At 42.7% G+C, this 11,111-nt stretch overlaps 1 protein-coding gene across 1 annotated transcript; it reads left to right on the top strand.

The window, feature by feature from the left end:
* Positions 1 to 4,447: 4,447 nt before the first annotated feature.
* On the top strand, positions 4,448 to 6,694 carry LOC141698135 (aspartyl protease family protein 2-like). Its single transcript, XM_074502757.1, has one exon. It carries the CDS (start codon positions 4,700 to 4,702, stop codon positions 6,302 to 6,304), a length of 1,605 nt encoding a protein of 534 aa, XP_074358858.1. The 5' UTR covers positions 4,448 to 4,699; the 3' UTR covers positions 6,305 to 6,694.
* The last annotated feature ends 4,417 nt before the right edge of the window (positions 6,695 to 11,111 follow it).

Below are 11,111 nucleotides of genomic sequence, written 5' to 3'. Positions count from 1 at the left end.
CGCTCAAGGTGCTCTCTGAAACAGCCAAGTACAAGAATAAAACTTCATTCAGAACTGGCTTGGCCAACAACGGGGCCTGGGCCATATACTTCTTTAACTCTTCAAATGCCTTCTGGTTTTCCTCACTCCATACAAAGTCTTTGATGTTCTTTAGTGACTTGAAAAATGACAAACACTTGTCTCCTGACTTGGAGATGAATCGTCCTAGCGCAGCAACCCTTCCTGTGAGCTTCTGAACATCCTTGACAGTTTTTGGGGGTTCCATGTCCAGGATTGCCTTTATTTTATCGGGGTTAGCCTCAATTCCCCTCTTTGAGACCATCAATCCCAAGAATTTTCCAGATCCTACTCCGAAAGCACACTTCGTAGGATTCAACATCATCTTATGGTACCTCAGGACCTCAAAAGCTTCCCTCAAATGGGTTATGTGATCAGTCTTAACTAGACTCTTGACTAACATGTCATCAACATAGACTTCCATAGTCTTACCAATAAGATCCTTAAAAATTTTGTTTACCAACCTTTGATAGGTGGCTCCTGCATTCTTGAGACCAAACGCCATAACAAGATAACAATAAACACCAATGTCAGTGATAAATGATACCTTTGGAATGTCATCCTTATGCATTTTGATTTGGTTGTATCCTCTAAATCCATCCATGAAACTCAGCATCTCATGTCCAGCAGTGGCATCAATCAAAGTATCAATTCTTGGCAGTGGAAAACAGTCTTTGGGGCATGCATCATTCAGATCAGTGAAGTCTATACACATCCTCCACTTTCCATTAGCCTTCTTCACCATTACAGGGTTGGCTAACCATTCCGGAAATTGGATCTCCTCAATGAAACCAGCCTCTAAGAGCTTTTCTACTTCCTGTTTTATAGCCTCTTGTCTTTCCGGGGCAAAATTTCTTTTCTTTTGTTTCACTATCTTCCGGCTTGGATCCACGTTTAGCTTGTGAGTAATCAGCTCCGGGTCTATGCCTGGCATATCAGCTGCTGACCATGCAAAGACATCACTATTTTTTTGCAAAAATTCCACCAACTTCCCTCTAAGGGCCTCTTTTAATGTGGCTCCAATGAAAGTCATTCTTTCAGACTTCTCGGGGTCTAAAGGAATAGAAACCAAGTCTTCTGCAGGCTTTCCTCTCTTCTCATCATTTTCTCGTACATCCATATCTTCAATAGGAAGAACCTGCCCCCCCCCCCCGGCTCCATCTGCCCTCAAAGAGGCCACATAACAACTTCTAGCCATTTTTTGATCTCCTTTCTCTTCTCCAATCCCGTTTCGGGTGGGAAACTTCATGACTGAATGGTAGGAAGAGGGGACTGCCTTGAAGGCATGTATCCCTGTTCTCCCCATGATAGCATTATAAGTTGAACTAGCCTTTACCACCACGAAATCCAGCATCTGCGTTGCTTGCCTTGGTTCCGTACCTATGGTGGTCGGCAATTTGATTATCCCTTCCACATGACATTCTACTCCAGCAAATCCATATATCGGCATGTCGGTTGGTGTCAACTGGGAGTCGTTATACCCCATCCTTAGAAAGGTGTCGTGGAGCAAGATATCCACAGAAGCACCATTATCCACAAGGACCCTCTTAACCGGGCTATTTCCTATTATTGGTGTTATGACCAGCGGGTCGTCATGGGGAAACTTCACACCCTCTAGGTCGGAATCATCAAAAGCCAATGTTACTTCTGTCCTGGCCCTCTTCGGGGCTTCTCCAACAATATGCATAACCTCTCTAGTATATGCCTTTCTGGAATTTTTGGACAATCCAGCAGCAGTTGGACCTCCAAAGATCGTGTTTATCACAGGCCCTCGAGGTCTCGGCCCTCCATAAATGGTGTTTATAACTGGTCCTCTAGGCTGGGGGTTTCGCCCCTGATCGTCTTGGTCCCTCCTACGATCCTCAAAGTTCTTCCTTCCATTATTATTCCTATCCCCTCCTTCTCCAGTGTATTTGTTCAATCTTCCTTTTCGAATGAGGAACTCAATTTCATCTTTCAATTGCCTACACTCATCGGTGTCATGGCCAACATCTTTGTGAAACCTGCAATACTTACTCTTATCTAGCTTGGTGGGATCAGCCTTCAAGGGCTTAGGCCAGCGAACATCTCTGTCTTTCTCAATCTCCATCAAAATCTGACTTCTAGGAGCATTCAGCTTAGCGTATTCAGTGAACTTTTGCCCAGGTCCTCCCTTCTTGGGGGCTGAATCAGGGTTTTGTTCGGTTCTAGGATATTTGTCCTTTGCAATATATTCTAAATCAGTTTTCCGCTTCTTGCCTCCAGTGGGCTCATTACTTACTACGGTCTTCCTCATACTTTCTTCAACTTTGATATACTTCCCTGCCCTCTCCTGGAGCTGCAACATGCTCTCAGGGGGGCGTTTGGCCAAGGACATCTTAAAAAACTCATCCCTAGTGCCTTGTTGCAGTGCTATCATGGCTACCTTATCATCAAGGTCCGGGACTTTTAAAGCCTCCTTTGTGAAACGATTCAGGTAATCTCTCAAGGATTCCTTAGCTCCCTGGACAAGACTCATAAGAGATGCTGAACTTTTCTCATGTACTCTTCCACTGATGAATTGCTTAATAAAAGCCTGACTTAATTCTCTGAACGATCCAATAGAATTTGGGGGCAGACGACTGTACCATCTTTGAGCCATACCCGACAGGGTTTGAGGGAAGGCCCGACACTTTATAGCATCATTCACGGGTTGCAGCAGCAGTGCATTAGAGAATGTCCTAACATGATTAGCGGGGTCTCCCGTGCCATCATAGGCTTTGATAGTGGGCATCTTGAATTTCCTTGGGATATGGGCATTCATTATCTCTTCTGTGAAGGGTGGAGTTGGATCATCAGGATCTCCAAGGGGAAGGAGATTGCTTGGATCAGTTCTTGGGACAGCAGCCCTTCTTCGTACTGGACCATCCAGGTCTATGACAGGAGGAGGATTTCTCCCCCTAGGAGGTATCTGGGGTCTGGTGGCCTGGTGAGCCTCCAAATCACGCCTCAGCCTTTGGATTTCAGCCTCATGAGCCCTGATCCTTTCCTGCACTTCTTGGGGATTTGCCCCTGGGGTGCTTTGGGGGCGTTGCCTTCCATCGGTCATTGGCTCTTTTCCAGGACGCCTCCTTCTCGGGGCCACTTCATCATCCGAAGATTCGGAGTCTCTCTCAGTGTAAGGACCAGAAAATTCCCGATCCTCAGGGATAGGACCCAAACCTCGTATATAGGGGGGCGACTGCCCTCGTGCTTCGCTTCGCCCAGCATATCCGCTTCCTCCAACCTCAGGGTGAAGGGGCATCCCATAAGGGGGGTTAGTAGTAACAATAGTTGAATATTCATACCCGACGGGTCGAGAATTCACAGGTATATGTACTTGTTGAACTTGAGGATTCGTACCTTGAATAGTCGGGGGAGTTGTCCCTTGTGGCTGAGGTTGGGTTGCCCCTGTCAGGGCTTCCCCTTGAGCAGATGCATAAGTTGAGTGGGGAGGAATCTCCACGGTTGACGAAATCACCTGAGTTGTCCCTGATGGTGTTCCTTCCTCCAGAGCTCTAATTGTTCTCCGTGTTCTCGCCATGGTTGTTGTTGTGCTTTCCCACAGACGGCGCCAAATGTTATGGATAAAAAACTAAGGTTATTATTTGCTGTATTTATTACTAAGATTCGGGAGCTCAAGGCCTTTAATGGCTGCTCTCGTGTTTCGTGGCTCGATCTGCCTTTACGAGATGCCTACATATCTCTGTGAATTAGAGAATCAAGCCAAAAAACGTAGTTCTGATTTGTGGGGTGAGGCCCGTTATATAGATGTTGGGAGTCCTTGAATTGGACTTGGTATAGGAGACTTGGTGGGCAAGTCTCATAATTAGAATGGACTTTGGAGTCCTAGATAGTAGGAAACTGATTCTTTATCCTTTTAGGTCCTCTTGAGGCTAATCTCTAAGGATTTATATCCTTATCGGGACTCTTCTCTACATCTGATTTTTCCCTTATTAATTAATTACAAAATTAATTAATAATCAGGGTTTTTGGGCCTTTTTTATTCCATCAGGCCTGATCTGGTCCATCAGGCTTAACCTTTCTGGTCTAAGTATCATATATCTTTTTATTGGGCCTAGCAGTCCACAGCTTGTACAATTAATGCAGTATTTAATTATACAATCATAATTTATTTATCCCTATTAAAACCGAACCGGAACCACAATTTTTGATCGGTTCGGTTCGGTTCTCGGTTCTGAACCGGAAAATGCTCACTCCTAATTCCAATAACCAATTATATTATTATCCCCTAAAATTCTTTTATCCAATTAAAATTAGTAAAAAGAAAGAAATCGGAGAAAGAAACCGCGTATTAATAATTTAATATAGTAGTAGCATAAAACAAAAACCCTGTATTGTTGTAGTAGCCCAAGTGGGAATTAGACAAAGTCATTTGATTCAAACATGTAAAGCCTACACACACCAATAACCCAATTGACTCATTTACTTGAATACAATGCCCTCTCTCATCTTCCACTTCTAAACTCACCCACCTCTCCCTTTCCTCTTGTATTTCTCCACGACTCAGCTGACTCTGTTTCACCATCACAACCCTCCTTATTCTTACCTTCTTCATATTTTACTCCCCTTTATATATACCTTCTTCATACATACATTTTCTCACCTAATTTTACTTTTCACCATGATTTCTAAAATCTTTCTCATTTTCATTACACTTTTCTCTCTAGACCAAATTTATTTTGTTCATAGCCATGTTAATGCTAGCGGCTCCATTTTCTCCGGTATCGAAATGCCTCAGCATTCCAGTTTCTCTGCTGAAGTTTCTTCAACTTCTGCTTGCAATCCTTCTGCATCAAGCAGCAGAGATCATGAAGATGCTATAAGTAGGAAACCTGCAGTTAAACTTCACCTCAAACATGGGTCAACTCATCACAAAACCAAAGGGAAAGAGTCTGTTAAAGAGTCAACGTATAGAGATTTGATGAGAATACAAACACTTGATACAAGGATCACACAGAACAAGAACCAGAACCTTCTTTCCAGGCTGGTGAAGGAGGGTGTTTCGAAACATGATCATGAAATCAAGAATGAAATTTCTCCGAGGCCTGAGTCTTTTTCGGGGGAGTACTCGGATCAGCTTATGGCGAAAGTTGAGTCCGGGGTGAGTCTTGGCTCAGGAGAGTATTTTATGGATGTGTTTATTGGTTCACCACCTAAACATTATTCTTTGATTCTTGATACAGGCAGTGATCTTAATTGGATACAATCTGTTCCTTGTTATGATTGTTTTGAACAGAATGGACCTTATTATAATCCTCGACATTCCAAATCTTTTCGAGATGTTAGTTGTCATGATCCTAGGTGTCAGCTTGTTTCATCTCCTGATCCTCCACAGCTTTGTAAAGATAAGAATCAGACATGCCCTTATTTTTATTGGTACGGAGATAGCTCGAATACAACGGGTGATTTCGCTCTTGAAACTTTTACAATTAACCTGACAACACATACAGGAAAATCAGAATTCCGAGAACTAGAGAATGTGATGTTTGGAAGTGGTCACTGGAATAGAGGGCTATTTCATGGAGCTGCAGGGTTGTTAGGACTTGGAAGAGGTCCTCTTTCCTTTTCTTCACAACTTCAATCTTCGTATGGCCACTCATTTTCATATTGTTTAGTTGATAGAAACAGCGATCCAAGTGTTAGCAGCAAGTTGATTTTTGGGGAAGATAAGGATTTGCTGGGTCACAAGGAATTGAATTTCACTTCATTTGTGCCTGGCAAAGACAACCCTGTTGATACATTTTATTATATTCAGATAAAATCTATTATTGTTGGAGGGGAAGTGCTTAATATTCCACAACAGACCTGGAAATTATCATCACAAGGCGTTGGTGGAACGATAATTGATTCAGGTACGACATTGAGTTATTTTGCCAATCCTGCATACAAGATTATTGAAGAAGCATTTTTGAGGAAGGTAAAGAAATATCCTATTGTCGCGGATTATTTTCCTATATTGCATCCTTGTTACAATGTATCAGGAGTTAAGGACATAGACCTGCCAACATTTGCCATCGAATTCATTGACGGAGCAATCTGGAATTTTCCAACTGAAAATTACTTTATTAGGCTTGATCCTGAGGATATTGTTTGCTTGGCAATGTTGGAAAATTCTCGGTCGCGTATGTCAATACTGGGCAACTACCAGCAGCAGAATTTTCATATATCGTATGACACAAAGAAGTCCAGGCTGGGGTTTGCACCAGCTAATTGTGCTGACCTTTGACTTGTTATTGTTTTAGGGGTTGCTGGTTGGGGGAGAATTGTAAACAATTTTTTGATTTTTAGGGGGGAGCTGGATATCCAATTTTGCCTTTTCAAAGGGAGGCAAAATCACACATTACACTGATTAAATTTATTTCATTTTGTATTTATGTTTAGGTGGTTATATATATATATAATTAATCAACACAAACAAATTTGTTCCAATTAGGTCTATTCAACATGATAGATTTGATCACTGCTTCATGTTTCATGTATACTGTCAGTTGTGGCAAACTCAACTACATGAGTATGTGTGTACTATGTACTTACAATCTTGTTAAATGTATCCTTTTAACATGGTTTGGTTTACTCGAACCGCACAAGTTTCATATATATAAATGAGTAAATTACATAGGTGTGGTTAACGTATACAATCATTTTTAAAATATTGGCCGAATTTTCAAATTCATAAAATAATGACTGAATTTACATTTCGTCTTTCAAAAATGTGTATGCCGTTAAATGTGACCTAACGGTTCTTACGGAGCAAGAGTATTTTCCAATTTTTATATCTTTAATAATTATATTCTTTATATATCTAATTTATCACACACGCAAAACATACCCACAACACCATCTATCTCTCTTCTTAATTGTCTCGATCATTAAAATCCGTCAAACCAACAAAAATACACTTCTTTCTCCTTGGTTCACAAATAACCCAAACCCCCTTCTCTTACTCACTAATAACCACCCCCTGTCACTATCTCCGTTGCCTCTGTTTCCGTTTCCGGCCGGTGGTGCCTCCTTCGAGATCCCCAAATTATCCGATTAACATAAATTTCTCAAATCCCCGAATTTCCAATTAAATTTATAGTATATATAATTATATGTATAATTATTGGTGTTCAAGTTTAATTATGTATGTTTTTAAATTTATGAATGATAAATAGTGAGATTATGAATGAGACTAGAACAGGGAATTGGGGGGTTTCAAGTTAGGGTCTGGGGACGAGGATGTGCAGGGGATGGTACTAGAAGTAGAAAGTATAAATTATTGTATTTTTTTTTCATTTATTTTTCTTAAACATATATGTATTTTTATCTTCTGATAGGGATAAATAAATTATGATTGTATAATTAAATACTGCATTAATTGTACAAGCTGTGGGCTGCTAGGCCCAATAATAAGATGTATAATATTCAGACCAGAAAGGTTAAGCCCGATGGACCAGATCAGGCCTGGTGGAATAAAAAAGGCCCAAAAGCCCTGATTATTAACTAATTTCGTAATTAATTAATAAGGGAAAAATCAGCTATTGAGAAGAGTCCCGATAAGGATATAAATCCTTATAGATTAGCCTCAAGGGGACCTAAAAGGATAAGGAATCAGCTTCCTACTTCCTAGGACTCCTAAGTCTATCCTAATTCAGAGGCTTGTCCACCAAGTCTCCTATACCAAGTCCAATTCAAGGACTCCCACATCTATATAAGGGGCCTCACCCCACAAATCAGAACTACGTTTTTTGACTTGATCCTTGGCAATCAGCAAGGTACGTAGGCATCTTGTTAAGGCAGATTGAGTCACGAAACACAAGAGCAGTCAAATCGAGCCTTGGAGCTCACGTTCCTTAGTATTAAATACAGCAATTATATATAGTAGTTTTAATCCATAACATTTGGCGCCGTCTGTGGGAACAAACGGAACAACAACCATGGCGAGAACACGGAGAACAACCAGCACTCTGGAGGAGGGAACACCATCAGGGACAACCCAGGTGATTTCATCAACCGTGGAGGTTCCTCCCCATTCAACTTATGCATCTACTCAGGGGGAAGCCCAGACAGGGGCAACTCATCCTCAGCCACAAGGGACAACTCCCCCGACTATTCAAGGTACGAATCCTCAAGTTCAACAAATACATATACCTGTGAATTCTCGACCCGTCGGGTATGAATATTCAACTATTGTTACTACTAACCCCCCTTATGGGATGCCCCTTCACCCTGAGGTTGGAGGAAGTGGATATGCTGGGCGAAGCGAAGCACGAGGGCGGTCGCCCCCCTATATACGAGGTTTGGATCCTATCCCTGAGGATCGGGAATTTTCTGGTCCATACACTGAGAGAGACTCCGAATCTTCGGATGATGAAGTGGCCCCGAGAAGGAGGCGTCCTGGAAAAGAGCCAATGGCCGATGGAAGGCAACGCCCCCAAAGCACCCCAGGGGCGAATCCCCAAGAAGTGCAGGAAAAGATCAGGGCTCATGAGGCTGAAATCCAAAGGCTGAGGCGTGATTTGGAGGCTCACCAAGCCACCAGACCCCACATACCTCTTAGGGGGAGAAATCCTCCTCCTATCATAGACCTGGATGGTCCGGTAAGAAGAAGAGCTGCTGTCCCAAGAACTGATCCAAGCAATCTCCTTCCCCTTGGAGATCCTGATGATCCAACTCCACCCTTCACAGAAGAGATAATGAATGCCCATATCTCAAGAAAATTCAAGATGCCCACTATCAAAGCCTATGATGGCACGGGAGACCCCGCTAATCATGTTAGGACATTCTCTAATGCACTGCTGCTGCAACCCGTGAATGATGCTATAAAATGTCGGGCCTTCCCTCAAACCCTGTCGGGTATGGCTCAAAGATGGTACAGTCGCCTACCCCCAAATTCTATTGGATCATTCAGAGAATTAAGTCAGGCTTTTATTAAGCAATTCATCAGTGGAAGAGTCCATGAGAAAAGTTCAGCATCTCTTATGAGTCTTGTGCAGGGAGCTAAAGAATCCTTAAGAGATTACCTAAATTGTTTTACAAAGGAGGCTTTAAAAGTCCCAGACCTTGATGATAAGGTAGCCATGATAGCACTGCAACAAGGAACTAGGGATGAGTTTTTCAAGATGTCTTTGGCCAAACGACCCCCTGAGAGCATGTTGCAGCTCCAAGAGAGGGCAGGGAAGTATATCAAGGTTGAAGAAAGTATGAGGAAGACCGTAGTAAGTAATGAGCCCACTGGAGGTAAGAAACGAAAAACTGATTTGGAGTATATCGCTAAGGATAAATATCCTAGAACTGAACAAAACCCTGATTCAACCCCCAAGAAGGGAGGACCTGGGCAAAAGTTCACTGAATACGCTAAGCTGAATGCTCCCAGAAGTCAGATTTTGATGGAGATTGAGAAAGACAGAGATATTCGCTGGCCTAAGCCCTTGAAGGCTGATCCCGCCAAGCTAGATAAGGGCAAGTATTGCAGGTTTCACAAAGATGTTGGCCATGACACCGATGAGTGTAGGCAGTTGAAAGATGAAATTGAGTTTTTGATTCGAAAAGGAAGATTGAACAAGTATACTGGAGATGGGGGAGACAGAAATAATAATGGAAGGAAGAACTTTGAAGATCGTAGGAGGGACCAAGATGATCAGGGGCGGAATCCCCAACCTAGAGGACCAGTTATAAACACCATTTATGGAGGGCCGAGACCTCGAGGGCCTGTGATAAACACGATCTTTGGAGGTCCAACTGCTGCGGGATTGTCCAAAAATTCCAGAAAGGCATATACTAGAGAGGTTATGCATATTGTTGGAGAAGCCCCGAAGAGGGCCAGGACAGAAGTAACATTGGCTTTTGATGATTCCGACCTAGAGGGTGTGAAGTTTCCCCATGATGACCCGCTGGTCATAACGCCGATAATAGGAAATAGCCCGGTTAAGAGGGTTCTTGTGGATAATGGTGCTTCTGTGGATATCTTGCTCCACGACACCTTTCTAAGGATGGGGTATAACGACTCCCAGTTGACACCAACCGACATGCCGATATATGGATTTGCTGGAGTAGAATGTCCTGTGGAAGGGATAATTAAATTGCCAACCACCATAGGTACGGAGCCAAGGCAAGCAACGCAGATGCTGGATTTTGTGGTGGTAAAGGCTAGTTCAACTTATAATGCTATCATGGGGAGAACAGGGATACATGCCTTCAAGGCAGTCCCCTCTTCCTACCATTCAGTCATGAAGTTTCCCACCCGAAACGGGATTGGAGAAGAGAGAGGAGATCAAAAAATGGCTAGAAGCTGTTATGTGGCCTCTTTGAGGGCAGATGGAGTCGGGGGGCAGGTTCTTCCTATTGAAGATATGGATGTTCGAGAAAGTGATGAGAATAGAGGAAGGCCAGCAGAAGAATTGGTTTCGGTTCCTTTAGATCCCAAGAATCCTGAGAGGATGACTTTCATTGGAGCTACATTAGAGGAGCCCCTTAGAGGGAAGTTAGTGAAATTTTTGCAAGAAAATAGTGATGTGTTTGCATGGTCAGCAGCTGATATGCCAGGCATAGACCCGGAGTTAATTACCCACAAGTTAAACGTGGATCCAAACCGGAAGACAGTGAAACAAAAGAAAAGAAATTTTGCCCCGGAAAGACAAGAGGCTATAAAGCAGGAAGTGGAAAAGCTCTTAGAGGCTGGTTTCATTGAGGAGATTCAATTTCCGGAGTGGTTAGCAAACCCTGTAATGGTGAAGAAGGCTAATGGAAAGTGGAGGATGTGTATAGACTTCACCGATCTGAATGATGCATGCCCCAAAGACTGTTTTCCGCTGCCTAGAATTGATACTTTGATTGATGCCACCGCTGGACATGAGATGCTGAGTTTCATGGATGGGTTTAGCGGATACAACCAGATCAAAATGCATAAGGATGACATTCCAAAGGTATCATTTATCACTGACTTTGGTGTTTATTGTTATCTTGTTATGGCGCTTGGTCTCAAGAATGCAGGAGCCACCTATCAAAGGTTGGTGAATAAAATTTTTAAGGATCTTATTGGGAAGACTATG

The sequence above is a fragment of the Apium graveolens genome, chromosome 11 (genome assembly GCF_009905375.1).
Source record: "Apium graveolens cultivar Ventura chromosome 11, ASM990537v1, whole genome shotgun sequence".
NCBI classification, from domain to species: domain Eukaryota; kingdom Viridiplantae; phylum Streptophyta; class Magnoliopsida; order Apiales; family Apiaceae; genus Apium; species Apium graveolens.
This window is presented reverse-complemented; position numbering and strand designations above follow the sequence as displayed.